The sequence below is a fragment of the Cervus canadensis genome, chromosome 21, assembly GCF_019320065.1.
Source record: "Cervus canadensis isolate Bull #8, Minnesota chromosome 21, ASM1932006v1, whole genome shotgun sequence".
NCBI lineage: Eukaryota > Metazoa > Chordata > Mammalia > Artiodactyla > Cervidae > Cervus > Cervus canadensis.
The window spans coordinates 6295042-6322588 of record NC_057406.1 but is presented as its reverse complement, the minus strand read 5'-3'; the positions used below and the strand labels follow the sequence as shown (position 1 = coordinate 6322588).

At 51.4% G+C, this 27547-nt stretch overlaps 1 protein-coding gene across 8 annotated transcripts; it reads right to left on the bottom strand.

Moving 5' to 3' along the window:
• Positions 1-646: 646 nt before the first annotated feature.
• Positions 647-26205, bottom strand: A4GALT (alpha 1,4-galactosyltransferase (P blood group)). 8 transcript variants are annotated; one of them, XR_006264197.1, is made up of 4 exons: positions 25923-26202; positions 4020-4161; positions 1368-2544; positions 647-790 (listed from the first exon to the last, which is right to left on the bottom strand). XR_006264197.1 is itself a non-coding variant. In XM_043440987.1 (3 exons), exon 3 carries the CDS (start codon positions 2502-2504, stop codon positions 1437-1439), a length of 1068 nt encoding a protein of 355 aa, XP_043296922.1. In that variant the 5' UTR covers positions 2505-2544; positions 4087-4161; positions 25923-26205; the 3' UTR covers positions 647-1436. The 8 variants fall into 8 exon arrangements, 7 of the variants coding, with proteins under 7 accessions (XP_043296922.1, XP_043296918.1, XP_043296919.1 ...); XM_043440987.1 differs by having other exon boundaries at positions 647-2544; positions 4087-4161; positions 25923-26205; XM_043440983.1 differs by having other exon boundaries at positions 647-2544; positions 25923-26201.
• Between the last annotated feature and the right edge of the window lie 1342 nt (positions 26206-27547).

Sequence of the window (27547 nt, the reverse complement as noted above, 5' to 3'; positions counted from 1 at the left end):
CTCTGCCTTGGCTGCCAAAGAGCAGCCTGCTGAGCCCGAGTTCCTGACAGTATCCCCAGTCCTCTGTCCTACGGGGAGGGCTTCTGCAGCCTGCTGGAAGGCCCAGCTCTCACAGGAAGCCTCCTTCCTCAACACAAACCAGCTGGGGCCTCACCCTGCGAGATTTTCCTCTGGCCCATCCCTGGGGCTGCCAGCATGACACTGTAGTCTCTCCAAGGTTCTCAGTCAGCCAGCCAGCGTGAGCCGGGAGGGACCCCACAGGCCTCGCACCTCCCTCCCTGGGCCTCCTCTAACCTAGGAGGCACATGCCCGGGTGGTGGGTTCCTCATCTGGCTCTGTTCAGGCCAGAACAGAATCAGGCTGATTATGGGGTGGAGGTGGGGGTTCAGGGGGGACCCAACTGAGGCTGTCTGAGCCTTGAAAAATGAGGTGGGAAGGCAGGCTCCTCCCCTTGCCCACCCCAGTCACTCTCCGGCACCCAGGCCTAGAGCCCGCCCAGTGGCCAGGTCCCCGGACCCCTCTGACCAAGGCAGGCCGTGTGCACTCAGGCGAGTCACCAGCACTACCCGCCCAGATGCCTGCCGGCAGCTGCAGGGTGGGGCTCACAAGAGTGGTGCGAATGAATGCATTTCAGCCACCAGAAAGCGCTGGATGTGGGTGAGTCACTTTATTGTGTTTACTGCGGGCAGGGTAGGGGGTGTTTTCTTTAAAATGCTTTTCCTGAGCCGAAAGGACTCCAGGCCCCTTGCCCCTGAGTGGGCAGCTGGTCCATGTCACTCCTGCAACATCTCTGGGAGAAAGGATGGGGTGGGCAGTCAGGGCCTTCCCCAAAGAGCTCCCCAGGCCAACTCTGCCAGCTGCACCCCGCCACCCCACCTCCCCCGGAAAAAGAAACCAAAACCCCGAAAGCACCCCACCCCTTGGGCTCCTGAAGCTGGGTCTGCCGCCCGGCCCTCCCCCCCACCAACTGCCTCCTCCCCTTCCTTCCTACCTGCTTCTCCGTGCTCCCCTCAGTGCTCCCCCCACACCACCCCCACGCCCAACTTCGTGGGCACTTTAGTCCAGCCTGCCACCCTGCAAGGTGCTTGCATATTCGCTGGGCTTGCCCGTTGTGAACAAGACCCAGGGGTGCTCACCCAGCCCACTCCAGCTCATTCTGTCTGGAGACGCTTCCCCCACCACTGGTCGTCTCAACCCTGTGACGGTGCGTGGGCCCAGGGGCTGGCCCACCAGAGCAGGCCCCAGGGGCCGCAGCGCGCCCTCCAGTAACAGCTCTCTGGCCAACAATTCTCCGTCCTCCCCACCACCTGCCCCAGATCCCGGGGCTGCAGCAGCCCAGCCTCCCCGTCTCCACCCTCCCATCTCACCTCCCCCAGGAAGGCAGGCACCCAGAGCCCCTCTCTGCCATGTGCAGAGAGGTGAGCCGGCAGGCCCCCTCACAAGTACATCTTCATGGCCTCGTGCGTCGTGGGGCAGTAGCGGGCGTGGAGCTGGGCCAGCAGAGCCCTGGACGTGGCCTCGAAGCGCGTGCCCTGGCTCTTCTTGTTCCACACATGGACCGCGAAGGTGGCATTGAGTAGCCGGGTCAGCTCCTCCGGGGTGATGTCTTCGAAGTACTTCTTCCAGTTCTGCCAGGGGATGGGGTAGAAGGACTCGGGGGGCAGGGTGGTGACGCCGCGGCAGGCGCTGCTCTCGCTCAGGCTGCGGATGGAGCACCACTTCTTGAAGACCCGCGTGAGCAGCTGCGGGCCCTGGTGGCCCCAGATCCAGCCGTTGTAGTGGGCCACGAAATCATGCATGCACTGCGCCATGAACTCATGGTGCCGCTCGAAGGCCAGGAAGGCGCCGTTGAGGACGTAGCGGGACTGGGTGCCCAACGCGTTGGTCAGGTTCCTCAGGTCCTTGAGGACGATGAAGTCCGTGTCCAGGTAGATGCCGCCGAACTTCCACAGCAGCGCGATCCTGGAGGCGTCCGAGAGCACGGGCAGCAGATAGGGCTCCCAGCGCCGCTGCACGGCCACGTACCAGGCGGCCAGGGGCGTGTCCCGGAAGAGCTCCCCCAGGTCCAGGGGGCGCATCTGGACATTGGGGAAGCAGCCCAGGAGCGAGAGGCCCAGGTGCCGCGGGCGGGAGGCGTTTCCGCCAGGCAGTCCCTTCATCAGGACCACCACCGGGGACTCGGGGTGCGCCCTGGCGGCTGACTCCACAGAGCACATGAACAGGAAGTTGGGGTTCGTCCGGTCGGAGGTCTCCAGGAAGAAGATGTTGCCTGGAGGCGCGGTGCCAGAGGGCAGGGGGGTCGGGGGGACCACGTGGGGGCAGGGGACGTCGACAGGCAGGTTAGAGAGCTGTCCCCGGCCCCCGGGCTCTCCCACGACGTGCCAGTAGACCATGATGGAGACAAAGAACGTGAACTTGAAGCCGATGATGAACAGGGTGCAGACCCGCTGCCTCGGGGTGCCCCGGAGCAGCCGCAGCAGGCAGTCGGGGGGCGCAGACGTCATCTCCCCAGATGTCAGGAGCCTCCAGCAGGAATCAGCTGGTCTGTAAGAGATGAGCACCACACTCAGGCAGCCTGCTGGCTTCCCCAGCCCAAGAACACTGCCTACAGACACCAGCCGTGGCTGACGCCGGCTTCCAGACCCCACGGGCCGGCCAGGTGCTCAGGGCCCCCTCTCTGACCTCAACTGTAAAGTGGGAGCAGCAGGCCATGGGCTGAGATCTGGGCAGGGTCCCTTCCACTCTGCGACATACCGGTGAGCTCCCCAAGGGCTGGGCCGGCGCCACCCACAATGTGAGGCCAACATGGGCCCAGGGCAGGCTCTGGCCTCTCTGCAAGGTCTGTCCCCTCTGAACTGCCAGCCTGGTGGCCTGTGATGTGAGTCCCCAGTGCAGGCATCTCTCAGCCTCATTCGGTTCCACCAGCCGGGCCTGGAGCTGGTCTGAGGAAGGGCTGCCTGCAGCCACAGGGACTTTTAGCAGGAGGCCTGGGGGGCTGGGTGCTGGCATGCAAGCTCACTCAGAAGCAGGACGGGTGGACTCCAGGCACGTGGGCATGCTTGCTGGGTCCCCAAGCCCTTGGGGTGGACATAACAGAGTCTCCTGGGCCCCTGGCTTCCCTAGCCCTTGCCTGGAGGGAGAGGGACGGGAGGTCGTGCTATATAAGCTGTCACTCTGTCACCTGACTAGCACCGCTGCCCTCGGACCCTCACTCTCTCTTGATGCCCAGGCTGTGGCTGGCCGGCAGCAGGAACATTCCCGGGTGCCTTGCAGGAGGCTGGGAGGAACAGGAGAGGCTTGTGGTGGGACCAGGTGAATCCTGGGACACATGGGACCTGCGTCTGTCTGAACCAGCTGCAGGATGGTCATACTGGAGCAAGGATTATATTCATTCACTCAGCGAATACTGACTGGCCACCATGCACATGTCAGGGGGTCTTCTCAGCATTTCAAACATATTAGCTCATTAAATACAGCCATCCTGTGGGGCGGGAACCATCCTCCTTTTACATGGTGAGGACACCAAGGCACAGAGAAGTTCGGTAACTCATGCAGAGTCCTCTGGTCGGCAAGTAGCAGGGCGGGGGCTTTGAGGCCAGGCCACCTGGCTCTAGGTCTGTGCTTTCACCACTGTGCCATCCTGCCCTGCAGAGAGATGGCACAACCGTGTGAACGTGCTGGCGCTTGGGGACTCTGTACACGTCGACCTGGAGAGTACTCACTATTAACAGGACGCTGGCCAGCGTTTACTGTCCTGAATCTACATCCACCCAGCCCTCAATAATGCCAGGGTGCAGTTGCATAGTTTCCACTTTTGAGGCCAGGAAGCTTGGGTGCAAGCGGGCGGGGCACTGGGTATAGCCAGGGAGCCTGGGGGAGCCAGGGTCAACCCTTCCCCAGGACAGAGGGGTCTTGTGGTCACAGCAGGGTCCCAGAAGGCTGTGACTTGTCCACTGGGGCCTGTCCCTCCCCAAAGCTGAGGTTGGGAACCACAGCCACGGCATGGGCTGGAAACTGACCAGCCTGGGCAGCCCATGGTGGCGAGGTGGGGAACTGGGCAGCCTGGTTGGCCTCCTGGAGACACACCCTGGGTCAGCAGCCAGCCTTCTCTGTCAGCAGGAACTGGGTCCTTCCCCACGCTCTCCATGCCCGCAAATCCATCTGCAAAAGATGGCGAGAGACAGAGTGAAACTCAGCCCCTAAGGGGAACATGCTGGGGAGAAGAGAAGAGTTAGGTGCAGCTCCACTCTGGAGGAGTGCTCAGCTTCAAGGGGAGATCATGTGGAGAGAGGCAATCAACTCAGTGATGGCAGAACTGGAGCCAAGGGGCCAGCAGAGAGGGAGCAGGCGGCTTCCTGGAGGAGGTGACACTTGATGAGAAGGGAGTCAGCCGTGAGCGCAGAGGAGACCTGCACACCTCTCTCTCCCCAGGGCCTGGCTCAGCATCAGGTAGACAGCAGTCAACAGGAAACGGACTCACCTCCTGATTTACCCACTCAACAGCCAAGAAAGAAAAGAAAGAAAGTGAACTCGCTTAGTCGTGTCTGACTCTTGGACCCCTTGTACTATAAGCTACCATGCTCCTCCGTCCAAGGGATTTTCCAGGCAACAGCCAGGGGGACGATTTAAAAACACAAGTCTGGCTAGGCTGCTCCTCTGCTCAGACGATGAGTGAGGTGGGAGGCCCAGTTCATGAGGGGTGGCACGTTCCCCCACCCTGACCTCACACCCGCTTCTCTCCCCATCACCACCTGGCTTCCTGGTTCTTCCTCAAACCCATCCCCCAATGCTGATGTCTCAGGGCCTCCGCACCTGCTGTTCCCTCTGCTCGGAATGCTCTTCCTGTAGATGTTCACAGGGCTGGCTCCTTCATCTTCCCACGTCCTCCCTGCCCCGGCCCCTCTAAGATCCCAGCTTCCCCACCGCCCCACAGCCTCCTCCTCTGGTCTGTTCTCCCTAGTACTTATTCTAATATACTGTATGTTTCTGTACTTGTCTGTTTTGGTTATTTATTTGGAATGTAACCCCTATGAGGATAGGTATTTTCATATGTCTGGTGTAGGTTTATTATTTATTTTTTCAGTGCCTAGAATAGTGCCTGGGTCTTGGTATGTAATAAATAGTAAGTGAGTGACTCAGCGTGTGGGTGTGTCACACGTAAAGGAGCAAGTGAGTGAATGAAGGGGCCAATCAATGATCAGTGAATGAATGAATCAATAGATGAATGAGTTAGCAAATCAACGAGTGAGGGAATAGTGAGCACATGAGGGGAGGAAACTGGGGGGTGTCAAAGAGAGCTGCCTGGGATCCCCCAGCCGGGTTGTGAGTGGCAGAGCCGTTGATGTCAACCCATAACCGTGTGTTCCCCGGGCCCTGGTTTTCCCCTACAGGGAGAGAGGCTATTTTGGTCCTGAGTATTTTTAATCCTCTGTGAACCACACTGCTGAGCACACACAGACCGGCGGTGGATGGAGCGAGGCCGGGGCTGTGTGGGGGCCCGGAGGGTCCTGGCTCTCCCATGGGGTGTTTTTTCAGGATGGGGATAGGTGCCTGTCGAGGAGGCAGGATGTGCTGGCCGTGGTTGAGGGAGCCAGACGCGAGCAGCAGCACCGTATTTGGTGCCGGAGCCCAAGACCCGGGAATGGAAACCGTTTATGACGCGAAGCTGGCCGCAGCCCAGTAGCCATGTGACCTCAGGCCCAAAGCACTCTCCAGTCCCCGGAGAGCCTCACAGCCCAAGTCCTGGCCTTTGTAAGTGCAGCCTGGCGCGTTCCTGCCACCTCCTATCTCCCGGCCACCACCTCCAGCCCTGCCTTGGGGAGATATTCCCCATTAGCACCTAACTGCGGTCATGTCCCGGCTCTGTCCTTCTGTGGCTCTCCATCATCAAGACCTGCCGTGATCCAGCTCAGGGAGGAAGGAAGGGTAAGAAGTGCAGGCTGGCGGAGACAGAGGGCTAAAGGTCTGACCAGTCCCCTTCTGAGCTGGCCCTCAGCACAGGCTCCGTGGATCCCACCTCAGGAGCATGGCATCAAGGGCATCAGGCTCACATATCTAGAAAAGGCTCCTGGACCTGGCGCTCATCACCCCCCACCGTGGCCTACACCCAACTCTGCCCCCCGAGTAGGGAGGTTCCACCTCTGACCCTCGCTGGGCTCCTGGGTCCAGCCCATGGCAGAGAAAAGGGTTATAAGTCATGTGTAACTGGAGTCCCCAGGGGAGACGGGGTGGCCGTCTGCTGGTCTGGGTTGTCCAGTGTGCATTCCCACTTCTGATAACCGCACCCCCATTTCCTTTGGGGACCCGCCCCTGCCCCACAGACTCCACTCCCAGCTCTGGGGGTGGGCACAGGATTCAGGTCTGGGTACTGGCTGAGCAGCGCTCCCCAGCCACAGTCTCTGCTCCCAGAGCCCAGGAGGTGCCAGGGATGCTGGTGGCCTGCTCACTGGGGAGCACAAGGACAAGACCCGGTGAACGTGGGACAGGGCTCTGGCACTTACTGGGTTTAGGAGCCACCGACCAACCCAAGCTAGAGACGACTTGCCCAGCCCCTCACACCAGAGGGGGAGAAATGGAGGCTTAGTGATGCCCATTCCCACGCAGAGAATCACAGTCGAGGCGGGACTAGAACTCAGCTCTCACACCAGCCCACATGCAACTAGATGTCAGGGTTGCAGTTTCTCCACTGTTTCCCTCCCATGGGCCCTGGGAGCCAGGACCCAGCTCTGGACTCAGCAGATGCAAACGACTACCTGTCCTCAACTTCTGCGATAGTCACTTAATTTAAAAAAAAGATTTAAAAAAATTTTTATAATTTTTTTTGGCCTTGCCACATGGCCTGTGGGATCTTAGTTCCCCGACCAAGGATTGGACCCAAGCCACCTGCAGTGGAAGTGTGGAGTCTTAACCACTGGACTGCCAGGGAAGTCCTCCCTTCTTTTTATTAATTTATTTTATTCATTTATTCATTTGGCTGTGCTGGGTCTGTTACAGCACGTGGGGTCTTTGATCTTCACTGTGGCCTGTGAGATCTAGTTCTGTGACCAGGGATCAAACCTGGGCCCCCTGCATCGGGAGTGTGGAGTCTTAGCCACTGGACCACCAGGGAAGTCCCCGACAGGTCACCTAAGACCGGGGGCCTCAGTTTCCTCACCTGTGGGAGGGGAGTGCAGAGGCTGCCCTGGGTACCACATGCATCTCTACCTGCCTCTCTACCTGCACGTGGCCCTTGCTGGCTCTGCTCTCGGTTGGGGGCAGTGTAGGGTTTGGAAACCAATGCCTGGGGGCAGATATCCATAGGACGGATGGGGGAGGCACTGCCAGAGGGTCCTTCTCCTTCCTGGAGACTCCCAGGACGGCAGAGGTAGCAGCTGGCGGAACCTTGTTCTCTGACATGGAGGGCGGACCCTGACCGGAGAGGAGAGAAGAGCCTTGGAGCCAAAGGATGGCACCTTCCAGAGATTTCTCCAATCAACCAATCAGCAATCCATCGATGCCTCAACCCCACTCGCCTCTTCCTCTCTCTGCCTTTCTGTCCCTGGCCCCTCTCTCGGTCCCTCCTACACATTCCTCCCCCCTGCTGCCCCACCTGGTCTGTCTCTCTCTCCATCTCTTTCCCTCTCAAACAACCCTGGGGTGCCCTTTTGGTCCTTGACCCCATGATACTGCATAGGGGCAGGGGTGCAAGGGGAGGACACAGAGGCAGACAGGGGCCAAAGGCCAGGTTGACCACATTCAAAGGACCCAGATAGGCAGCTGCCTCCCCTCGCCCCAAGGAAGCTCTTCCCCAGGCGAGGGACACAAAGGCCCCATTTGGCACCTGTGCCCCATATCAAGTCAAACACACAGGGGTTCATTAAGTACCGGGAGGTTTAGGGCTGGAGACCTGGCAGGGGAGGGGGGTGCCATGGGTGACAGAAGAGATGGGGAGGACTTCCCTTGTGGTCCAGGGCTCAAGACTGCCCTTCCATCACAGGGGGCTGGGGTTCCATCTCTGGTCGGGGAACAAGATCCCACATGACAAAAAAGCACGACCAAAACACAAGTAAATAAAATAAAATGGTTAATTAAAAAAAGAAGAGATCAGAGAGTCAACTGCATCCTTCTGCTTGAGGAGGATGCATCTCATGGGGGTCAGGAGGCCCTGACCGGCCCCGGCTGGGGTCAGTGTGTTTCTCAGTTCAGCCTGATCCCCAGTGAGGGCTGCAGGATTACTCCGGCTCACCCCAGCACCCGCTCCCCTGTTTAACCTTCAGGAAACGTAAGTGACTTGTCCAAGGGGCCGTGCTAGTGGCAGTGGGGCTGGAGGGTGCCTGCCGGTCTGCCCAGCCCCGTTGGATTTGCTCTGTGACTTTAGGCAACTCCCTTCCTTTGTTGGGCCTCAGATTTCCTTCTGCACCGCGGGGAAGCCAGAGCCGGACTAACCGAAAGTTCTAACTGTGGGAACGCAGGGCCGGTGCTGATCTACCTCCTTGATAAGTTAATGGCTGAGCAGATATGGAGGCTCTACACCGAGGGATCCCGGGGCAGGTCACCCAGCCAGGAAATGGAGTATAGAATTCAAACGCAGGTCCCTGCTGACAGCTTCTGTTCCACCACTGATTGGCTCTGTGACCTTGGGCCTGTGCCTGCCCCCATGCCCTTTACATTCATAAAATTGAGGGGGGTTGGCTTTTGGTCTTAGAATTCAGACCCTCCTCAGTGGGAAAAATCAGTATCTCCAGCTTCCAAACCCCACTTGGAGGATCTGCTGTATGGTCCTCCCATGGACCCCACCCCCACTCTTTCAGGGCATAAATGATTTCTACTCAAGAAGTAAGACTGACGGATACTAGAAGGCAATGATCCTTGTATAAGTGGCTGTTTCCAGAGCCGAGGTTACAAAATGTTCCCCTCCAAAGCCTGTAAGTTGTTCCGAGGACAGAAATTCCTGAAGCCAGGAGTCAACAGGCAGCGGCTTGCTTTTGGGGGGTTACGACAGACAGAAAAATAGGAGGAAACCTCTGTTTCCAAGAAGAATAAGGCATATTCTTAGTTCTGAGTCTTCCCTCTTCTACTGATGTCAGACTGAGCAATGAGGGAAAGGAAAAAAATAAACCACAAGCTACAGCATTAGGGAGAGAAACCAGGAGCAGGAAAAACTCATAAACTCCAAGTCACATGTAAGTGTTGCACAAGGCACCTGAGACCAGCAGATACGGCAGTGGGGGTGGGGAAGAGCGTGGTACCAGGGGTACCCACCAGTGCAAGATCACAGCAATCACCACTTCTAAAAGGGATGCCTTGTTGGTCCAGTAGTTAAGACTCTGCTTCCAATGCAGGGGGCATGGGTATGATCTCTGGTTGGGGAACTAAGATCCCACATACCATGCGGTGCGGCCAAAAAATAAACAAATTTAAAAAATGAAGATGAATAAGACAGGGGCCAAGGGCTTAATGAACCAGGAGAATTCAAGGTTGGAGATGGTGGCCTCTTCAATCAGGTTGGGTTCTGACAGGCAACAGAAGAGAAGTTGCAGAGGAAGACCATATATTAAAGGGACAATCTATTCCTGTAAAAACAGAGGGAGTCTTTCAGTAGAGAAATCTAGAGAAAGATGCTGGCCTCTCTCCCAATTTCCATCAAAACCTCCTGTTAGTTGCTGGTCCAGGAAAATTCTGCTAATTCAAATAGAGGGGAAAAAAAATTTGTTAAAGGCATAAACACAACATCCATCCAAAGATGCTACATGAATGAAGAGGGAAAGGAACACTGGTGTTCCCTTATGTAAAAAGATGAGTCACTATAAAAATATCACCACAAAACAAACAGAAATTCTAATCCAAAATGGCAGCATGAATTGAAAACAATTAAAATAAAAAATGCTGAGAAAAAAGTAATTCCCGCTTGAAGGAAGACCAGAAAACAGAAATACAATGACTGGAGAAGTTCTTGAAAAAGATATAAGGACAACAGGTGAGAACTGATAGACCTCAGGAAAGAACTAGAAGAAAAAGACAGTTAAATCTGCAAAAAAAAAAAAAAAAAGAAAAAGACAAAAACATTTCAGAAATGAAGACCAAACTACAAGAAACACAAAGAGAGTAGACTTCATATGAAGTACAGTAAGAGGTACAGAGATTAAAATGAGAAAAGGGAACAAAACCAAATAGAAATAAAGAGATGAAAGAATTCAAGAAGATGGAGAGAAGATGTAAAGGAGATCCAGCAAATGCATAACTAGGGTTTCTAAAGAAAATGAAAACAGTGGACCAGAATAAATATTTAAAATTATAATTCAGAAAAACTTTTCTGAAATAAGGGATGATTTCATTTCATGAATCAAAAAGGTACCCCATGTAGTACTGGAGATCAGTGACCCAGAATGTTAAGTCCCAAGACATTTTCTAGTAAAATGAATGAACTTTATAAAGACACAAAAATAAATCTTTGGGCAGCTACTGGTGGCTCAGATGGTAAAGAATCTGCTTGCAATACAGGAGACCCAGGTTCGATCCCTGGGTTGGGAAGATCCGCTGGAGGAGGGAATGGCTACCCACTCCAGTATTCTTGCCTGGAGAATCCCAGGGACAGAGGAGCCTAGCGGGCTACAGTCCGTAGGGTCACAAAGAGTCAGACATGATTGAGTGACTGAGCACACACACAGAAAGATCTATGAAGGAAACAGAGTCAGCTTGTATCAGATTTCTCAGCAGACATTAAATGACAGATAGCAGAGCAACACCTACAGGATCCTCAAGGAAAGAAAGTGTGAGCCAAGTATTAATATACGTCATCCCTTGGTATCCATGCAGGGAAGTGGTTCCAGGACTCCCACAGCCACCAAAATCCACAGATACTCAAGTCCATGACATAAAATGGTGTACTATTTGCATATAAGCGAGACACATTTCCCAAATTCTCTAAATCATCTCTAGATTATTTACAATACCCAATATAAGGTGAAAAGTGAACGTGTTCGCCGCTCAGCAATGTAAACGCTACATTAATAGCTGCAAGCGTGCAGCACATTCAGGTTTTCCTTTTTGGAATGTTCTGGAATTTTTTTCCTTTTAATATTTTAGACCCACAGTTTGTTGAATCTGTGGATGTGGAACCCAGAGATTTGGAGGGTTGAGTGTATAGCCAAGCTGTTCTTTAAATATAAAGGTTATACACCAAGTTTCAAAATATAAGGACTTGGGCACTAATGTATTATAAGGAATAAACACAGCAAACCAAATGGTGACTGGACTAGCTTTAGTAACAGGACTGAGTATATTTAACTTCAGTTCCTCTCCACCCATCAAAACGGTAGGAATAAGGATGACAGGGTGGAATGACAATGGTAGCTAGTCAGACAATGTGAAAATGTAAACAAAAATTTGGTAGGGTGGGCCAAAAGTTGGAAAGTAGAACAAACTCAGTGGTTGCCTCATCTCTAATTGTTGGGGGTAAAAACTAAAGTGGTAAAAGTGTGAGCATATTTAAAGTGCAAAGGTGATACGAAGAAGGATAACACTCCCCAATGTTAGCGCATTTACTAAAATGCATCATTATGTTATATACCACTAAAAGAATAAAAACGCTGCCAATTAAGCTAAGCTACTCTGCTTTCTTATTATGTAGGATTTTTCTTTTGCAAGAGTTTTTTTTAAGTTAGATTTTTAAATCACCTATCACATCTGTGTACTTATAGGAAAGAATATAAGTGAAACAAATAAAGTTTTAGTAAGGTGTTCCTGAAATTTCACCACACGTAAAACCTAATTCTTCTGAATGAGCTCACCTCAGTGTCACTGATGTCTGTGTTTTCCTACGTGGTACCATCCAGCCCAGTTTACATCATGAACTTGAGTGTGGGAGGATTTTGGTGGCGGTGGGGGATTCCCTGCGTGGATACTAAGGGACAACCACATATTAATCTTTGGCTCACACTTTCCATCAACTGTGGATGGCGCACTACTCTTCAAAGGGTGCTTCGCCCTTGCCTCGGGAGGATTTTTCTGAGCTGCGGACATCTCTTCAGGTTATCATGTCACTGCATGAGCAGGAAGTGTCAACTGTCAGGAACACCGCCTGACTGAGCTTCCAGAAGCACTGGATGGAAACAATATACACCTTTGCTCAGTACAGAATCAGTTGAAATGAGTAGTGACTAGAGAAAGGGGAGGATGGAGAAGAAACAAGTTAAATGTATTGTTGTTCATAGAAGAGAAACAATAGACACTATCTAAAGAAAGAAGGAACTAAGAGTATTATATGAAGGATAAAAAAAAACCAAAATGTAGCCACTAGAACAAAAATACAAGCTTTTCCAAACATCAGAAAGATTGTTATTTTTTGTTTTGGGTTGTTTGTTTGTTTGTTTTCATCAGAATATAGCCCTCCCAGGGGCTTCCCCAGTGGTCCAGTGGCTAAGACTCCGTGCTACCAAGGCAGGGGGACTGGGTTCAGTCCCTGGTTAGGGAACTAGATCCCACATGTCACAACAAAAGATCCCACCTGCTGCAACTATGGATCTCTCATGCTTGCAACTAAGGCCCGGTACAACCAAACAAGTAAATACACATGTGTATATATTGTATATAAAAAAGAATGTAGCTCCCCCACAAGCACCAAGGCATGCACAAGTATGCACACAGCATGACTGGAAAGATCATAGACATCAGCCATATCAATAAATATAAACAGATTTAACTTATCTATACAAAGGAAAAGTTTTTTTTAGTTTAGATCACAAGCAAATTCCAATTCTATCTTGTATTTGAGAGACATACATCAAAAAAGTGATCTAGAAGGTTAAAAGTAAAAGAATGAGCAAAGGTTTAAAGACACATACAAGCAAAAACAAAGCTGAAGCCATAATCTTAGTATCGGACAATGGGAATTGAAGCCAGGCATCCCTAAATGAGCCAAAGAAAAGCCACTTATAATGCTAAGTGGTATAATTCACAAGGCATCAAAAACACTGCAGCAATTTTCAGGAAGAAGAAATTACAGGGATGTCAGGATAAACAGATGGCAACACACTAATAACAGACTTTAATTCACCTTTCTGAGCCCAAGAAGCAAGTAGATCAAACACAAAGTAATTCAGAAGATCTACCAATATATCAAAAAGTACCATTCTATATCAAATTCTTGATCTTAATAATAGATAATTCACTTTCTTTTCAAGAGCAGATGGAACATTTATGAAAATTGAAAACCTCAACAAAACCCATAAACATAAAAAATACATTTTATAAATACAAAGCAGTATGAGGAGAAATTAACGTAAAAGTTAGGAAATTTTTTTAAAAACAAAACCTCTCTCTTGGACAATTCTTAAGTCAAAAGGGAAGTACAAACGGGATTTGTGGCATTTCTAGAAAACAGCCATATCAAAATACCAATAACCTGAATCTATAAGACACAGTTGCAGATTTATCAGAAGAATATTTATAGCCTCCAATACATGTGACAAGTAAAATAGGACTGATAAGAAGAAAGCAAGCAGCAGGCAAAAAATGGTAGAAAAAGAACCTAAACATTTTCTTAAAATGTTAGAAAATAAACAAGAAGACTAAGGAAAGAAAAATTACAGTAGAAAAAAGTCAGGAAGCAGATAAGCAGCAGAACTAAGACATAAGGCCAAAAAACTGGCTCCTTGGAAAAAATTCAATGAAATATATAAATCACCATTAACCTAATTAAGAAAACAAGAGAGTGAGGAGATGAGGGGTGAGCATCCAGTGCAAACTAAGTCATGCCAAACGGGAAAGGAACCAAAGAAGCAGAGGAAAACTTTTTTTTTAATCACAAGATAGTACTTTGCAAATAACATTTGAAACCTGAAAAAAATAATTTCTAGACAAATGTAATAAATCAAGACTGCTCCCAGAACAGTCAGTCTAGACAGGCAAACTTTTACATAAGAAATAGAATTATACAAGATCATTAAGAAGCAAAAGCAACAGGACCAGATATTTTTAGAGAGGAATTTTATGAATTTATATAAAAGATCTCAATGCTTTTAAAGGTGTTAAATAGCAAAATATAAGAAGGAACACTTTAAAAAAAATTAAGTATGGTGGTTTAGTCACTAAGTCATATCGGACTCTTGCAATCACATGGACTGTAGCCCACCAGGCTCCTCCATCCACGTGATTTTCCAGGCAAGAATACTGGAGTCGATTGTCATTTCCTTCTCCAGGGTACCTTCCTGACCCAGGGATCGAATCCAGGTCTCCTGCATTGCAGGCGGATGGATTCTTTACTGACTGAGCCACCAGAGAAGTCTAAGTTAAGTATAAAGAATTTAAATTAGTACAATATGGACATCAAAACCTGACAAAGACTGCACAAGACACTCTACTGACCACTATCACTTACGAATACTACTGTAAAAATCCTAAATAAAAAAAGCAAATAGAATTCAACGGCACATCAAAGAATGAAAAATCAAAACCATGTGGGTTGGCACTTCCCTGGTGGTCCAGTGGCTAAGACTCCACACTCCCAATGCAGGGGGCCCTGGGTCAATCCCTGGTCAGGGAACTAGATCCCACATGCCACAACAAATCAAAACAAAACCAAGTGGGTTTATTCTTGGAATGCAAGGATGGTTCAATATTAGGATGTCTTTAATATAATTAACCATATTCATAGATCTAAGGAGAAAAAACCATACTATTATCCCCAGAAAGGCTAAAGTAATTTGACAAGATTTCCAACACTCTTTCTGGATAAATTAGTAATCAATGGAAATTTCCTTAACAAAATTATGTATATCAACATCAAAGTCAAGAGCCAGCTTCATACAGGAGTATGAACACTCAGCTTCATACATGAGGGAACTCTTGCTGAAGATAGGAAAAGGACAAAGTGTCCAGCACCCTCATGGGCACTGGAGGTATTCATCAAGGCAACTCGACAAGAGAAAGAAATTAGAGCTATAAAAACCGAATGAAAGTGAAAATTGCTCAGTCATGTCTGACTCTTTGCCACCCCATGGACTGTAGCCTGCCAGGCTCCTCTGTCCATGGAATACTCCAGGCAAGAATACTAGAGTGGGTTGCCATTCCCTTCTCTAGGACATCTTCCTGACCCAGGGATTGAACCTGGGTCTCCAACACTGCAGGCAGATTCTTTACTGTCTGAGCTACCAGCAAAGCTATGATACAAACAGGGGCGGGGGGCGGGGGGGAAACCAACCCAACCCCCCAAATAGAAAAAGCTAAAATTACTGCTATTTTTATACGATACTACTATATACCTAGAAAAGTCATGAGAAACTGTTGAAAAACTCCTAATAATTAAAAAATACCATAAGGTGATAGGAAACAGACAGACACATACACAAATATAAAAAAGCAGCTAGAAGCAGAAGATATAATGAAAAGACTCCTACTTACAACCACCACCACAATACTTAGGGTTAAACTTAACAAAAGACGTTCAACATTCATGTGAACAACAATTTAAAGCTGCCAACAATACAAAGTAAGTACACTTGAACAAGTGGAAACTTGCACTATGTTTTTGGATAGAAGATTCAGCTTTTTAAAGAGGTCCATTTTCTCTTAGCCAATGTATAAACTGCACTCGGTTCTGCAGTTCAACAAATGGATTCTAAAGTTTATCTAGAAAAATAAGCAAGGGACTTCCTTGGTGGTACAGTGGTAAAGGATCTGCTTGCTCATGTAGGGGACATGGGTTCAATCCCCGGTCAAGGAAGATTCCACACACCACAGGGCAACTAAGCCCATGAGCCACCACTCCTGAAGCCCATGCACCTAGATAGAGCCTGTGCTCTGCAACGAGAGAAGCCACTGCAATAAGTCTGAGCCCCACAACTAGAGAGTAACCCCCACTCGCTGCAACTAGAGAAACGAGGACTCAGCACAGCCAAATACAGAAATAAAATAAAATAGAATTTAAAAAAGAAAGTCTACAAGCAATAAATGCTGGAGAGGGCGTGGAGAAAAAGGAACCCTCTTACACTGTTGGTGGGAATGCAAACTAGTACAGCCACTATGGAGAACAGTGTGGAGATTCCTTAAAAAACTGGAAATAGAACTGCCATCTGACCCAGCAATCCCACTCCTGGGCACACACACCGAGGAAACCAGATCTGAAAGAGACACGTGCACCCCAATGTTCATCGCAGCACTGTTTCTAATTGCCAGGACATGGAAGCAACCTAGATGCCCACCAGCAGACGAATGGATAAGGAAGCTGTGGTACATATACACCATGGAATATTACTCAGCCATTAAAAGAATTCATTTGAATCAGTTCTAATGAGATGGATGAAACTGGAGCCCATTATACAGAGTGAAGTAAGCCAGAAAGATAAAGACCATTACAGTATACTAATGCATATATATGGAATTTAGAAAGATGGTAATGATAACCCTATATGCAAAACAGAAAAAGAGACACAGAACAGTACAGACTTTTGGACTCTGTAGGAGAAGGCGAGGGTGGGATGTTTAGAGAGAACAGCATCGAAACATGTATATTATCTAGCGTGAAACAGATCACCAGCCCAGGTTGGATGCATGAGACAAGTGCTCGGGCCTGGTGCACTGAGAGGACCCAGAGGGATCGGGTAGAGAGGGAGGTGGAAGCGGGGATCGGGATGGGGAATACATGTAACTCCATGGCTGATTCATGTCAATGTATGACAAAAACCGCTACAATATTGTAAAGTAATTAGGCTCCAACGAATAAAAATAAATGAAAAAAAAATAATAAGCAAGAACCTACAGGAAAACTCTGGGGAAAGGAACACAAGAAGAAGGACTGGTCTTTTAGAGATTGACACATGACGCACCAATAATTAAAAGAACCTAGTTTTTGCATATAAACAGGGCATTGAAACAAATCACAGAAAGAGTATGATATTCGCATATCCAACACAGGCAGCATCTCCAAATGCTCGAGTAAAAATGGATTTTTTGATACAACTGTTGGGCAAGCAGGGAAGGGGGAAAAAGAACCAGATGAGCTGGTATCTCAGAATATGCCCAGGATAAATCCCAAATGTAAAATAATAAATGTTTCAGACAAAACATGGGTGAATTCCTTAATAAACTTAGAATTGGGAAGGTTTTCTTAATTATGCATGAAATCCAGAAGTCATGAAAAGGAAAAATTTCCCTGCAACCTTTTGCCAAATACCGAGAAAGTAAAAAATACAAGTGACATCTTGGGATGGCTTTTGTTTCTCTCAGATACCAGATGTCTCATTTTTCTAACTTAGAAAGCAATCCCACAAATCAAGGAGAAAAAATGAGCAATCCAAAGGAAAACGAGCCAAGGTCACCTCACACACACACACACACACACACACACACACTGATGCTTAAACAGGTAAGCCAAGATGAGGGAGCTTTTTGTAAGTAAGAAAAATGCAAGTCAAAACAGTCAGATAGCATCTCTCACCCATCAGATGTGCAAGAATCTAAAACTTTGAACAACACATCCTTCAGGCAAGGCTCTGAGGACACAGGCACCTATACAGTGCTGGTCAGGGTGGAGGGCGCGTGACCAACATCTATCAGAATTACACATTCACATGCCCTTTCACCTCGCGTCCCACTCTGTGAATTTATCCTACAGATAAGTGACATCTGTACTGGTCACAGGTTTGTTTGCAACCGCAAATGATTAGAAATAACCCAAGGTCTTCCTTGAAGGGACTGGTGAAACACACAGTGACACCGATATCTTGCAAAACAATGTCTGCTCCCAGGGGGCCAGAAACAAGGTCACTCTGACTCATCGCCTGGTCTCGCATGGACAGCAGAGACCCTCGCCCATCATAGGTGCTTAATACATATTTTCTGAAAGAATGAATGAATGATCCCTAAACTGTCCAGAAAGCCAGGACCAAATGAGCAACTAATCTAAGGGAGTGGCATCTGCAACCTGGTAAACCCCGAGCCCGTGCAGAGGACAACTGTCAGAATGTGTAACTGATGTGTCCCGCCTCACCAGCTAAGGGCACAAAATATGGTCCCTTATATTCAAGTACCTGAGTATGCACCTGTCCCAGGAGAGAAAGGGGACCTTCCCAACACGACATAGCTAGTACCTGGTGGGGAGGAGGGGTCGAGGGGGGGATGGTGCCAGGATCTACTGTCATGTGTGTCTGCATCTGAAAGTCTCAGAGGCTTTTTTCTTCCCTGAGGCCATCCCGGCCCCCCAAGGTCACTCTGCAGTAGAGCCTGGGCTCCGCTCTCAGGATCACGGTGAAGTCACCTTCTGCTCAGCGCGGGGAGTGATAACTCACCATGGACCTGGACACCCAGACATCTGCTCTTAGCGTCCCTGGACTGGGAGGACCAGGGGCAGGGTTGCGGAATGGTTATGGATGGCTTCTCTTGAAAAGCTGACACGTGTGCAGACGCCAGAAGGAGGTGGGGCAGCAGCTGGACGGATTTCCGGGGAAAGGGTGCCCAGGGAAGAAAGTCAGTGAGTGCAAAGGCCCTGGGGCATGTGTGCCTGAGGAGCTGACCGTGGAGTCACCAAAGTACCAGGAGAGGCCAGAGAGATAAAGGGGAGACTGGGCTGGGGTGGGCAGGGGGCTTGCGGGCCACTGGGAGGACTTGACAGCTGATTGGCAGGGGTTGCCATTGGGTACTTTTGAGGAGGAAAGGGTTATAGCGTGACTTTTTTTTGGGGGGGTCACCCTGTATGGCTTGTGGAATCCTAGTTCCCCACCTTGGCAGTGAGAGCCCCAAATCCTAACCACTGGACTGCCAGGGAATTCCCTAATGTGATTCATGTCTTAAAGAAATCTTTACGACCTGGCTGCTTTTTGAGTCTAAATCACAGGGGATGTGGAGCAACAGGAATGTGTTACAGGGCTATTGTGATGATCTGGGGAGAGGGAAGTGGAGACAGGGAAGTAGGGGGAGAGCTCCGCTAAACAGATTTCCCCTCTACCACTCCTTCGCTCCCCCCAGCCCAGCTCAGCTCTCTCCATCTCTTGGTCCCTGTCCTGGGATGCCTGGGATGCGCCACCCCAGCCTCCTCCTGCTGCAGCCCCACACAAGCCCGCAGACCCCACAGTGCTGAGGTCCTGCAAGCTCTGCCCCCCTAGCCTTGCCCGCTCTGGGCGCATGACCTCCAGACTAGCAAGCTGATGTCTGCCCTATTGCTGAAGCCACCAGGCTCTGGAAGTTCCAGGTTTCTGCAACCTACTCTTTCCTCTTCCCAAAAAACATCTCTCCATGCTCCCCTGGAACCTCCTGAGCAGAAAAGGTACGAAGGAAGTTTATCATCTGTCCGGAATACACCGCCTACCAGGCACCCCACTGAACACCACGCATCCTGGGTCTCCATGTCTACTGCGGTGGCCCCTCTTACGAATGAAAAACTAAGGTGCAGAGCAAAGGGGCTGCTGGGCTAGTGAAGGTGGGAGGCAGGATCGGTACCACCCAGGTATGTGTTCCCCAGTCTCAGACTCTCCTTCCTGCATCTCTCCTGACCTAGGAATCTGCCCAGATATTGACTCTTACTGTGGCCCATGGGCTGGGTCCCCATTTCTGTACACATTCACACCAGGAGGAGCGCGTGGCTACCTTTCAAAGGAGTACGAACAGCACTCACCCCAAACCCTGTGCTTCCCCCACGGCCCAGACCCCTGGCAGACCTTCAGAGACCCTGAGCAAGTCCTGTGGGGAACCGCCGGGTTGGATGTGGTCTTGGAGTGAACTGGGATAGCAGGAAAGTGGGCACCAAGCCAGACGCTGCCCACTCAGCCTGATATTAAATCAGGGAGGGCCTGGCATACAGCAGGTGCACGATAAGTGCGTGATGACTGACAGTGGTGAGGGATACAGGACAGCCATCCCGATATATCCTCAATGCCTTTGAAAATGATGGTTAAAAACTTGCAAGAAAAAACAGCTCTTCTCTGTTGCTCAAGGCACCAGGCTCTGGGAACACCAAGTTTCTGAAACAAACTCTTTCTTCTTCCCAAAATGTCCCTCCACCTTCCCGAGCCGGCAACCTCTCAGTCATGGTGGGGAAGATGAGCTGCTATTTGCCAAGAATCCATCAAAAGACTGTCATGGTTTTCTTCATTCCTTTGAGTATTGCCTCTGTGTTTCCACAGTGCGAATACACAGACACTTAGCCAACAGTGGGATCACGGCTGGTGGGGCTCCCAGTTCTTCTAGCGGGATGTGTGTGTATGTGTGTGTGTGTGTGTGCGTGCGTGCCTGGGGACATCCAGGCAGGGGAGGGGACATCCAGTCACCACCCTCAGGGAACAGTTCTTGCTTTGCTCTTTATCGTGAAGGTTTGAGGTGAGGGTATGTGACACGTCAGCATTTTGGCATATGCTTTCCAGTCCTTCAGCGGCCTCCACTCACACGGAGCATGTTTACACAGGCTGTGTCCAGGAGGCGCACAGAAAGTGATCCTTACCCACACTGTTCTACACCTTGTTTTATTTTTCACCTAAAAATATGCGGGGCCCCTGTCTCCTAAAACCAGGTGGTGGCAGTTACATAACCAGACCCATTTCCTAAAACTCATCAAACTGGATGCATGCAGTGGGGTGTAAATTCTACCTGAATTAAACTCTGGAAATACATGCCTTGCCTCTGTTATGATAGTAGACACAGCTCCACACCCTACCTCTCCAGGGTAACCCACCTTGACTGCTAGAGGGGCATACCCTTGTAGCTCAGCTGGTAAAGACTCTGCCTGCAATGCACAGACCTGGATTCAATCTCTGGGTTGGGAAGATCCCCTGGAGAAGAGAAACGCTACCCACTCCAGTAATCTGCCTGGAGAATTCCATGGACTGTATAGTCCATGAGGTTGCACAGAGTCAGACTCAACCGAGCGACTTTCACTTTTCACTTTGACTGCTGAAAAGGTAGCTTCTATCTTTTTGCTTTTATAGACAACACTGTGGTGTCTTAGCACTTACATCTCTCAACGCATCCTTAATCACTTCTGTAGGACTGTTTCTAGAAATGAGCTGCTTAGGTAAAAGGAAATACAAATCTGTTCTCCATACAGGTCATCACTGGTCTCAAGAACTTAAAAAGTCCAAGTTCTCTCCAGGGTCAGGGCTTGTCCTCCTTTCCATCCTCTCATCCGGAAGAGAGATGGGTGTGGCCGAGTTAGCATTTATTAAAAGCTCCCCGTCAGGAATGGAGCTATGTGGTTTAATACTAACAACAGTGTATATTTCCTGAGGGCTTACCATGCAGAGCCACTGGTTGGAGTGGTTTTTCCTTCAGTAACTTGTTTAATCTTCCCAATAGCTGCGTGAAGCAGGCCCTCTTATTATCAATTACAGTTTAAGAATTGGAAACCGAGGCCCAGCTGGGATTCAAACACCCTCTCCCAGGTGAAATAACTCTGTAACTCAGTCCCATTCAACTGGGCCTGCGCTGTGGCCAGGGGCTCAGATCTTGCTGTGGTCAAGAGGAGGCAGCTGACTCTCAGTTCCTCATCTGTAAGATGGGGCTGACAGCTCAGGAGGGCTGAGGGGGTTTAAAAAAAGATCGGGTTAACAAAAGCTCTGGAATCAGGTGGGGGCTTGATCAATGGAAAGAAAAGTGAAAGTGTTAGTCAAGTCCGACTCCTCGCGACCCCATAAACTGTAGCCCACCAGGCTCCTCTGTCCATGGAATTCTTCAGGCAAGGATACTGGAGTGGGTTGCCATTCCCTTTTCCAGGGGATCTTCCGGACACAGAGATCAAACCGGGGTCTCCTGCACTGAAGGTGGATTCTTTCCTGTCTAAGCCAGAAGCCTGCCCTCAAATCAGGAGATTGCCTTGGAAGCTGCTGGAAAAAAGCAACTGATGACTACAGACACTTGGGGAGGGGTTGGGGCGGGTGTCTCTGGGCCCCATATCTGTATCTGGCACAATGGGGTCTGCACTTTCAAATCAAGCCGTTCATGGGATGTAAGGACTACTTTTCTGTTTTACTTTCACGTCTACCCAGCAATTCAGACTTCGCACAAGTGTGACATCCAGAAGGCCGTGTGCCCCTGCAGCACTGGGTGACAGAAGGTGTGGGCACTGCCCTGAGTGGGAGGGGCCCTCCCAGTCCCTGTGGCCAGCTCTGCGGAGCTGGAAGCCCCTGGCCCCACTGGGGTCTGTCCAGAGGGGAGACAAACAGAGGCAGGCAGGAGAGGAAGGGATGCTCGCTCACCAAGCTCGAGACACAGGGACATGGGTACTGTTTCCCGCTAGCTACTAGAGATGGAGGCTCGGCGAGGACTCTCAAGGGCAGGCGGTGAGTGCAGGGGGCAAGGCACTTCCCTCCCCTCTGGAGTCTGTCGATGGGGATGATAACACCTCCTACCTCCCAGGGAAACAAGGAGGACTCAAGGGAAATGAGGCTGGCAAACAGCACAGGGCGCTGGGGGCCTCAGGTCCAGAACCCGCTGATGATGCTTTTTTTACTTTCTTCTCTGGGAAGATCAAAGCCGATTCATAAGATGCCCTCCCAGCCCCTCCCTCACACCTCCTGTCCTCACCAGTTCAGAAGGCCCCCCTCTGGACCAGTTCCAGCCCTCTCCCGCCTCCAGCATCCTCTGGGACTTCATCTACCGACCTGCCCCTCCCTCTTCAGGGACTTCAGCCACTCCCTCGCCTGGCTCTTTCCCATCAGCTTATAAATGCAGCCAAGCCTCCCTTATCCAAAAGCACAGACACAGTAAAATAAAAATTTAAAACGTGCTGCTCAAATACACACACCATCAGCAGCAAAAATAGTAATAGCCTAGTCATAACCTGGGAGAAGATCTTTGCCACCAAGAGACCAGACAAGGGGCAAGTGTCTCACTGATGAACTCAAACAAGTGAATAAGAAAACACCCAAAGATACTAGATGTTCATACTCTTTGACCCCAGTAATTTCAATAACAGGAAATGTACATTCACAGCCTAAGTAAGTACACAACGGCACTTGTTCCTCTGGAGAGACAGCTGATGCTACACTGACTATCAGGTAATTCCCTCTCCAGAAGAAAATATCTGGCAATGCATAAATTTATCTATGAACTCAATGTAATACTATCTAAAAGAGCCAAATATAAAAAAAAAAAAAACCCAAACAAAACCTAAATGTCAATTGAAATTCATTAACTAAATATGATGTCACAATATCTAAGCATTGAAAACTATAAAAAAAGAATTTGAGAAAGATGAGGAATTTGCAACGTTTGTATAAACAAGATATCCAAATATGTTGTTGTTGTTTGGTTGCTCAGTCATGTCTGATTCTTTGCAACCCTGTGGACTGGAGCCCACCAGGTTCCTCTGTCCATGGGATTTCCCAGGCAAAAGTACTGGAGTGGGTTGTCATTTCCTTCTCCGGGGGATCTTCCCAACCTAGGGATGGAGGCTGAGTCCCCTGCATTGTCAGGCGGGTTCTTTATCACTGAGCTACCAGGGAAGCCCATTCAAATATGTATCAATGTGTTTTTTAAAAAGTCTGGCAAATTTTAACAACAGTTATCTCCAAGTGATAACTGGTGGCTCAGACGGTCGTTTGATCTCTGGGTTGGAAGATCTCCTGGAAGAGGGCATGGCAACCCACTCCAGTATTCTTGCCTGGAGAATCCCCATGGACAGAGGCGCTTGGGGTGTACGGTCCATGGGGTCACAGAGTCAGACATGACTGAGTGACTAAGCACAGCATAGCTCCAAGTGATGTGAATATGGAGTTTTACCCCCTACTTTCAGTTCATTCATCCAAGCAAAAGGCAGTAAACAACTACTATGTCAGACTGGGCTCTAGGCTCCTGGCAAGGTTCCTCCCTCCAGGAGCTTCCAATCTGGAGAGGAGGAGGAAGGCAATGGGATGCAGGGCAGATCAGTCAACTGGAGATACCTGGCCAGGAGAAAGTGCACTCCAGACAGCGCAGTAATGAGTACAGCTTGGGTGGCAGGATTGAAGGTGGGACCATCCCCACCAGGACGTGGGGCAGCTGGTGGGATGAGGGTGGGGGGACGGGGTGGGGAAGAGCTGTTTTCACAGATTAAGCTCCCCTTTTCTCATCCACCCCTCTTCCCATCTGGTTACAAATGCCCCCGGCAGCCACCTTGTCTCACTCTGCCCTGGTACCAACTCTGACCCACGGGGAACAGCATTCTCCGCTGCCCTGGGTCCCTGAAGAGCCGGACGGCCCTCCATGGCCCTGTGGAAGGGGCTGACGGGGGCCGACCTGATGATGTGGTGCGTCACCACTTCCTTAAGTTCCAAGTAAATCACCTTCCCCCAGGCAGCTCAGCTGCTAAAGAATCAGCCTGCAATGCAGGAGACCCTGGTTCAATTCCTGGGTCGGGAAGTTCCCCTGGAGAAGGGACAGGCTACCCACTCCAGTACTCTTGTCTGGAGAATCCCCATGAGCAGAGGAGCCTGGCGGGCTACAGTCCATGGGGGTCGCAAAGAGTCGGACACGACGGAGCGACTAAGTACAAGTCACATTGAAAGATTCTGCCAACCCCCGCACACACCAGGAGCAAGTCCACTAGCCCAGGCAGCTATAGGGCTTCAACGGGTACAAGGAAGCAAAACAAAATGTCAAAGAATTTCCACTTCGGCGTTTGTCCTCTAACATGGAGCGGCCACAGTGGACAAGCAGGGACAGGAAACGGGTTTGGAAGGAAAAGGAGCAACTGAGAAAGTTCCATCTTGAGTCTCCTTTTTTATTTTTTATTTGGGCCTGGTTTGGCTACAGGGCTCTCTGGCAGTGGGAACAGGGGTGTGAGCAGGAGGGGACAGTCGCGGCCAGCCTGGGCCCTGCTTTGTCGCTCTGGGCAGGGTGATTCCCCCATCTTGGGGAGGTGGTAACAAAGGAGGACTCCTTGGGCAGCTGGGGTGGGGGTGGAGGGGGTGCCAGAGGGGTAGCACACCAGGTGCCCCGCGGAGTTTGAAGGAGGAGGGCACAAAGCGATTCCAGAGACCCCCAAAGGGCCACCACGGAGCCGCCGATCACTCCGTATTTGGCGGAGAGCAAAAGGGTGTCCTCCAGGGAGAGGGCCGGGAGGTCAGGGGAGGTGGCTCCTAACCCTCTCACAGCTGGGGGGCTCGGCTGCGTCTGGCCGGGAGGTGGGAACCTCTATCTCCCATGTGTCAGAAGCGGAAACTGAGGCCAGGGGACTCGGCTAGCGCCAAGGGGCGTGGACTGAGACTGGACATCCCCGGAAAGAGCCTCTGCCAGCGCACCACAGCTCCCGCTGGGACTCGACGTTTCCCATCTGGAGGAGAGAAGCATGCCGGAAAGAGGGGGTGGTCTGCGGATCCCGATCCCCGAGACGGAGCGCTTAGACCCTGCCCTCCCCACTTCCCAGTTCCGACCCGGGCGGTCTCTCCCGGAGAGACCCTTCCCCCCTTCGCCGTCCAAAGCTTCAGCATCCTCAAAGACCCAGGGGCACGCCTCCCCTCCGCCCTGCAGTCTTCCCCGCAGACTGCTGCTCCCCCCGACCCCTCTCACCAGCGGCTCCCCTCGGGGCCAGCGGCGATCGCGGCCGGCGGCGAGGCCTCCGGGACTTACGCGCTCCCCCAGGCAGAGCCGCGCGGCTCGCCCAAGGGCGCAGCGTGGGCCGGGGGAGCCGGCCCTCAGACCCGGGCTTCTCGCCCCCATGGCCGCTCTGCTACTGCCGCGGGGACCCCCGCCCGGGCGGCGCTGCCCGGAGGGCTCCCGGGCGGGGCGCGCCCTCCCTTCTCGGGCTGGGCTTCCAGCCCAGCCGCCGCGCTCAACTTCGGGTGCCTCTGGGGCGGAGGCGGCGGTCGGGGAACCAGAGCGCAAAATCGGTGCGCACGAGAGCGACCCTCCGGAACAGGTGGTCCCGGCGGGAGGCGGCCGAGCCCTCCGCAGCCCCTGCCCCTTCCTTCTCTCGGAGCGCGCCTCCTCGCCCCGGCCCGGGGCGCCCCCCGGTCTGTACCCCGGAGCCCGGCCACTCGTACCTCCGGCTCCTGCGATTCCAGGCGGCGGACAACGCGGCCCCGCGAGCCGGGCGGGCGGCAGGCGGGCGGCAGGCGGCGGGCGGGCAGGGCCGGGAGACCTGCAGACCGAGCGCGGCTCCTCAAGTCCCGGGGCGGGGTCAGCGCCGCCCCGCCCCGCCCCGCCCCGAGGGGGTCCCGCGAGTCCTCGCGGCTCGCGGCGCCGGGGGCTGGACCCCCATCAGCCCGCGGGCCCACAGGTACGGAGCACTCCCTGTGCCTCCCTGCCGCGTCGTCTTTGGGTTTACGATCCCTTCCCCACCCCCCATTTAACAGAGGGGCCGAACGAGGCTCAGAGCGGTTAAGTGACTTCCACGTCAAGCAGCTGGGCAAGAGCAGTAGCGGCATCTGAACTCGGGCCTGCCTGTTGCCTCTGTCCCTCCTCCCTCCATCACCAGGTGACCGGTGCTAAACGTTTTGCCTGCATCCATCCAGTGTTGCACAGCCTTCCTGCCCTGATCTTTTCCCTCTCACTCGCTGGTCCACTGCACACGTGCCACGCTGTCCTCACTTTCTCCTCACCCATCCTCTCACTCAGGATGACCAGGGGAAGCCCACTTGTCCACTTGTCCACAAGATCCCACCCTTCAAGCCGATGCCGATCAAGTGATTCTGCTCTCTTTCCCTTCTGTCCAATCATTCCCATCTGTTCACACACTGTTAACTTCTCCTATCCTAAAACCGAAACCAGAGGGGGGGATAAAAACCACCAAAAACTGTCTTAGGATCCCTCTGCCCCCTCCAGCTACTGCTGTCTCATTTCCTCTTCCCTTTACGCAAAAGCCCTCCAAGAGCTGTTTCTCCAGGCTGTCTTCAGTCTCCCTCCTTCCATTCTCCTTAAAAACCCCCTAATCGGGCTCTTGTCCCTCTTCCCACTGATCCCCCAGAACCGTCCTGCTGGGGCTCCAGTGATGTACAGTCACTGGATACAGTGCAAGGTCTCCATTCTGTCCTCCTGGTCTCTCCAGCCGGATTTGTCCCTGCTGCCCACTCCCTCTTCTCCGATGCACCCTCCTCTCTTGGCTGCCCTAACACCACACTTGCCTGGTTCTCCTTCTCCTCCTCGGTGACCCCCATTCTCCTTTGTAGCAGCCCCCAGCTTCTAAATGTCACCCCAGCCTGCAGCTTCTATCTGCTGAGGACACCCGGGAGTCTGGCCCTCTTCCGAAGCTCATGTATCTGTGTGCTGGAGACCTCCCTTATCTCTCTCCATCCAACGTCCCTATCTTCTTTCCCCAGAGTTGTCATCCTGCATCTTCCTCTCAGTTACTGAAAACTCCATTTTCTAGGTGGTTGTTGTCTAGTCGCTAAGTTCTGTCCAACTCTTGGGTGACCCAGTGGACTGGAGCCCGCCAGGCTCCTCCGTCTATGGGATTCTCCAGGCAAGAATCCTGGAGTGGGTTGCCATTTCCCTCTCCAGAGTATCTTCCCAAGCCAGGGATTGAACCCACATCTCCAGCATTGGCAGGAGGATTCTTTACCCCTGAGCCACCTGGGAAGCCCATTTTCTAGGTACTCCAGCTCCGGGAGATGGTGAAGGATAGGGATGCATGCAGTCCATGGGGTCGCGAACAATCGGACATGACTGA